At 49.5% G+C, this 6,000-nt stretch overlaps 1 protein-coding gene across 1 annotated transcript in view; it reads right to left on the bottom strand.

Annotated features, from left to right (window-relative positions):
- HM13 (histocompatibility minor 13) overlaps positions 1-5,536 on the bottom strand; it is a 28,915-nt gene extending 23,379 nt beyond the window's left edge. The window contains exons 1-3 of the mRNA XM_032766290.2: positions 5,315-5,536; positions 3,230-3,328; positions 65-147 (exon numbers count right to left, since the gene is read on the bottom strand). Of these exons, the coding sequence (XP_032622181.1) occupies positions 65-147; positions 3,230-3,328; positions 5,315-5,509 (377 nt within the window). The 5' untranslated portion in view covers positions 5,510-5,536. The remainder of the gene's footprint in view (positions 1-64; positions 148-3,229; positions 3,329-5,314) is intronic.
- Between the last annotated feature and the right edge of the window lie 464 nt (positions 5,537-6,000).

The following is a 6,000-nucleotide window of genomic DNA, read 5'->3' on the forward strand; positions in this document are numbered from 1 at the left end:
ACACTCCCCTAGTCACCAGGACAGAGTTTACCATACAATATTGAGGTACCCCCTCAGTTTTTACCTGATGGTGTGAGACAGGGCTAGGATCCCCAAGACAAAGAAATACATGGAGAGCAACAGGTTGATATATTCTTGAGAGAAGATCTGGTAGGCAAAAGAACAAGATTCAGTTACAATTGCAATTCCCACCTTGCAGGTGGCAGAAAAGGCAGAACTCCTTTACATGTTACACAGCTGTGATGTAACTAGCAAGTTACTTGTCACTGCTTTCTGATCACGGTTGTGAAAAGTGACTGAGAATGACTAAAACTTGACATATTTACTATATTTCATACCAGCATGATTAAAATAAAAAAGGAATTAAAATAAATGATTAGTCCCCCAATCACATAATAAAGGCCATGTGGGATAGGTGGCCATCTCCAGAGTCTATACTACCACATGCAACAGTGGGCCATTCAGAATGATTTAAAAAAAAAAAATTCCAGGAAAAGGCATGCATTTTTTCCAAACAATTCTCTTTTGGAGAAAAATTCAGCATGGGATTGGAGCATGAAATTGTTAAATTAATGCAACAGCTTGAAAACAAAAAATGACAGAGGTTGACCTAGTCCTGCCTCAATCTGGGGGACTGGACAAGATAACCTCTTGAGGTCTCTTCCAGCCCTACATTTCTATGAAAACTGAATTAAGGTAGCATTCCCCCTACCCTTCAGTCCCAAAGGCATCCTAAACTCATGCTCCGCCCTACCCCTCTGAAATGCATGTGCAGCCTTATAGCCTGCATTCAGTTTCTCTACCTGTCTGTCTGTCTCTCTCTCACACACACACGTAACCTAGCTAAATGTGCCAAGAAGCACTTAGGGCAGCCTTTGAGCTCTTCTTGTACTCTCCTAAAACAGAGAGAAATTAAAATACAAATGCTTATTGCAGAGTAACATCACAGTAACAATTTAAACCTATCCAAGTGAAGGCTCACGTGGCAACATTAATTTGTCCACATTGCACATGTTTAGCACTTTGCCTTGAGACACTTCACAGCCACACCTGGCATGACCAAAAGATAAAGGATAGTAAAGGTACCCGAGGAGTCCTGCTAGCATCTTGACACTGCAGGATATTGGGTCTCTTAGGGGGAACACCTTCTCTGACCACAGGCAAGAAGGAACTGACCAGAACATTTGATGGGCAGTATTTGTAACCATGGTGGGGGGATGCCATAAATAGTAGGGATCCTGGCTTCTGGTCTCCCTATTCCAGGAGCAAGAACCCTATCCAGATGGTATTTTTAGAGAAGTATTCCCCCTGCGCCAATGCTCACATAACTCAGATATGCCTGAACCAATTTCATTCAAGTAGTCTAAAAATAAATTCCCCCTGGACTGAAGACCAAGCATGGAAGATTACAGCCCAGAGAAGTATGAGAAAATTGTAAGTGATGAAGGATTAGAATGGCAGTTGAAATGAATTCTTAACTAAGGCCTCCTCAATAAAAGAAAGTCTGTACCGCTTTAACTAAGCTGATTTTAAATTGTAAACTAGTTAGGCCTGTACATTCCCCCATGTAGACAAACTTAAGCTTCAGTTTAAATTGGTAATTTGCTACCTTAAGCGCAGCTACACAGGGGATTTGTATGGGTTTAACTACATAGGTCAACTTTAGTACAGGTTTCAGAGTGGTAGCTGTGTTAGTCTGTATTAGCAAAAACAACGAGGAGTCCTCGTGCACTTTAGAGACTAACATTATTTGGGCATAAGCTTTTGTGGGCTAAAACCCACTTCATCAGAAGCATGGAGTGGAACATAAAGTAAGGATGCATAAATACACAGCATATGAAAAGATGGAAGTTACCTTACCAAGTCGGGGGTCGCACCGACCCTGCTCCCTACTGTATGTTCCACTCCATGCATCTGATGAAGTGGGGTTTAGCCCACAAAAGCTTATGCCCAAACAAATGTGTTAGTTTCTGAAGTGCCACAAGCACTCCTCGTAACTTTCGTACAAAACATTCTCACATAGATGAAGCCTAAGTCAATTTAGTTACATCAGTGCCACTATTCTCATATACAAGGCCTAAAGCCCTGACTGCCATGACCTCTAGCTACAGTTCTGGCATTTTCATGTAACCTGAGATGTGGGCATGGGCACCAGGTTTGTATAATTTTTGGTGGTGCCCAGAATGGGTCCAGCAGAGCCGTCCAGTCCATAGGACAGACTGGGGCAACCCTGGGAAGAGGTGGGGCGAGGACTTGGGGGAAGGGGTGGAGCGGGGGTGGGGTGGAGCAGGGGCAGGAAGAGGCAGAGCAGAGGGTGGGCTGGGGCCGGGTCACATGCTGCTGACAGTGCCAGCCCCCCTGCTAATCTCCCAGACCCCCTGGACCCTACGCCCCTTGAAGTGCGGGGCCCGGGGCGGTTGCCTTGGTCCGTCCTATGGATGGGACGGCTCTAAAAATATCAGCCCAAACATTGGTGCAGCCGGACCCACCTTCCTGAATATTGGTGGAGTACAGACACCATGGGTCCATATAACTCGCCGCCTATGGATGCGGGTATAGTAATTCTCTGAGGCTTCCCCTATGAAATATGTGGAAGATTGTCTATAAGTAAAAATGTCACCTTTTACCTTCTCAGCTAGCTGCATAGCTTGCATTTATCAATGTCTAAGGCTGATTACAGCTGGAAAGGAACATGAAACAAAGTCGGAAGAAGCTACAGTTCATATACCTTCATTCTTCTCTGCTTTTGGTCAGGTCACTGAGTTATCAGTTACTACTTCTCAGACTTCAGAGACAGCACCACAGCATGTCAGGGAAGGTCACATGTGCTTAGTAGTCTGAGAATCGATGCAATTTCCATTGGCTCTTTGGCCTTATTTTATAAGCAATTACTTGTACACAGACTCAGACTTGCCATAAAAGTCAGATAATTCAGAATAAAGGCTGTGACTCCATCCCTCATGTCTCTCACTGCCTAGCAATGTTCCAAGGATCTCTAAAACCTGTGCAATTTCAACATACTGTGCACTCAGAGATCACAATACAGCAAGCCAAAAAGAGCCTTTCAGACTCCTCTTTGAGATGTCTGCACTGCAGGCTGTGATCAGTCTTGATGTGATTTAAACATGAATGCTGTAAGGTAGAGAGGTTAAAACAAACAACAAGCAAAGAAGGGAGCTTACACATTTCTATGGCCTCCAACAACATAGGATCTAAGTGGCTTACTTACTTTGAAGAAGAGGTAGAGTCCGAGGAGGGTGCAACTGGCGACAATGGGAAAGCGAGCAGCGTCCCGACTGGTAATAGTCTCTGGCATATCTGAGGCATTCTAGAGACGGAAGAAGAGCACATCTGTAGATTAATCTGCTCTCTGTATCAACACATTGGGGAGAAGAGGTCCAGAAGCACCAGCAGAGCTATCAGCTTGCTGGACTCTGCAGAACTAATCAATGCTGGGCTCACATGCAGGTTGTTTGCTGGCTTCCAGTCATCCCTGCCAAGCCTTTATTAAAAGCACAAACTGATTCAGAAACAGATACCTGCCCACCTTTGTCCTGGCAGGAATTGCCAGAGTTTACTACTTTTTTGGTGGGGGGAGAAAGCAGCAGGCCTTCTGAGCTGACCTCCCTCCCCACTTCTCTCTTCCTACTCCCCCAGCCCAGCAGAGGAGTCTGCAGCCACTCTGTGCTATTCTTGCATCAGAACTGTTTCAACATTATTCATATTCTTGGCTTCATTTAGCTTCCTCATCTGTGTATGCCATATGTTTATTACCTACTGAATGACAGTTCTGTCCAGCCACCGATTTACTCATCACATTCTTCAGATGCACCCTTGTACTGAGCCGTTTACTAGTGTGAAAGATGTATCAATTTTGTAAATTCCTTTAAATAAGGAAGCGTCTATTAGGTAACTTGAAGTCTCTTGTTTTGACCCAGCAAAGTCTGATTCTCTCAATGTAGGTCCTCAACTCCTGATATGATCTTTGTTCCCCTACACTGCATCCTCTCCATGACATCAGTAGCCTTGCTGTGGTACCCAGATCACACAGCAGAGTATAATGGCTAGCAGTCTACTTGGAATGTGAAAGCAGCATCACTCACAAACAGCTGACTGTACTCTACACTTGGCATTAGCTGTTTGGCTAAACAAGACACAGAAACTTTCACAACACACTTGTAATCCTGCCTGAGCAGAATGCACCCTACTGCTACTACCACTTATGCAAAACAACCATATGAAAGTAGTGACGACTCATATAGAGCATACAGCTGGCTGCTACACAGCATTCCCCAGCTCAAGACAATATCTAAGTACCCAAAGAATTGTTCATTCTCTGTAGCAAGGTCTGTTAACTCTGTAGCTTTATTTCCATCTAGCGCATACTGAACAACGCGGCTATAACAAAATCCCAGAGTTAAGCATTGGAGAGGAAAATGTGATAAAACTGGGAAAACCAAGGTGAGCTACCATTACTAGACAGCCCCCAAGAAGAGGACAGGCTAATGCGCAGAATCATAGAAATGCAGGATTGGAACAGACCTTGGGAGGTTAATCTAATGCAGTCTCTTGCAATGAGGCAGGACCAAGTATACGAAGACACTCTGAAAGGTGCTTGTTTAACCTAAAGCTGGGAGCACAAGTCTCTCAGACAGAGAAGGCATCTCTGTGGAGGATAGTGAGAGGAAGCAGGAGAAAGCCAGAGGAATAGAAACAGAACCCAGGCTCAGCTGTCTGGTGGATGCATTACTCAAAAAGGGATGATGGTGCTTAGAAGCTTTCCAAGGATATATGAACTTCTCCTGAGCCAAGAGGGGCACTACCCAGGGGGCAATAATCAAGAAGGCAGAGGTACCCTATGGGTTACCTCTCTCCAGAAGGGAAGAATGAAGGCAGCACTAGGGGAAGAAAGCAGAACCCTATGGGTCACAGGCAGAGATGAGGGACCGGTAGCTAGAGAGCATCTCTTGCCAGGAGGGGAGCAGTACTACCTGGGGGGATGAAAACACCGTGGCCCCCATGTGTGCACATATGGTTCTCAGTCCCTGGAGGCGGCTCAGGACTTTCCTCTCCACGGCATGAGAGGGGAATCTCTGATCAGAGCAAGACGCTCAGGAGGCCTCGCTGCCTTAGGGGAGCAGTGGGGACCAGAGCAAAAGGCGGACCTGTCACGGGGGGTCAACCAGAGCAGCAACACGCGGAATCACGGCCCCTCCGCGTGGGAGGCGCCCGGGACGCCGCGGACACTCCAAGGGGCTGCTCCGGAGCACGAGTCCCTCGAGGGGCCCGGTCCGGTCCCGGGGGCGGCGGTTACCTTGCTCTTGGCACAGGTGACGGAGCGCAGCGCCCCGAAGAAGATGGGCAGCAGCGCCATGAGCACCAGGCTGCCGTAGGCCAGGGCCATGCCCTCGGGCGTGGCGGGCGGGCGCGCCGGGCCGGCGGCGGGGGCCTCCCCGGGCCCGCTCACGTTGTGCGCTTCGCTCAAGGGAGCCGTAGCCTGCTCCGCCATCGCTGCCTGCTCCCAACGCGGTCCGCACTTCCGGCCCGGCAAGCCCGCCGAGCCAGGGACACGTTCCCTTAAGAGCCGGAAGTGAGAAGCGCGCGTGCGCCAGCCTGACCCCGCCCCCTAGCAACGCCGCCGGCTCCGTTACCAAGGGACCTGCTGCTGCGGCTGCACCAACCGGGGATGAGCAAGGGACACGCCTAGGCCTAGACCAGCCCCTCCCCCTCCCCGTCGTGGGCCCATCCTTCCCCCAGGCCCGGCCTCCCTCCTCCCGGCCTGGCCCCCCCACCTCTAGCCTCCCTCCTCCTGGCCCCCCAGCTTGCCCCCCCCAGGCCGGGACCCCCACCCCTGGCCTCCCTCCTCCCGGCCTGGCCCCCAGCCTGGCCCCCCCACCCTTGGCCTCCCTCCGCCTGGCCCCCCACCCTGCTCCCCCCTCAGGCCAGGACCCCCACCCCTGGCCTGCCTCTGCCTGCCCTCCCCAGCCTGGCCTCCGAACC

Source organism: Chelonoidis abingdonii, chromosome 14 (genome assembly GCF_003597395.2).
Source record: "Chelonoidis abingdonii isolate Lonesome George chromosome 14, CheloAbing_2.0, whole genome shotgun sequence".
Lineage (NCBI taxonomy): Eukaryota > Metazoa > Chordata > Testudines > Testudinidae > Chelonoidis > Chelonoidis abingdonii.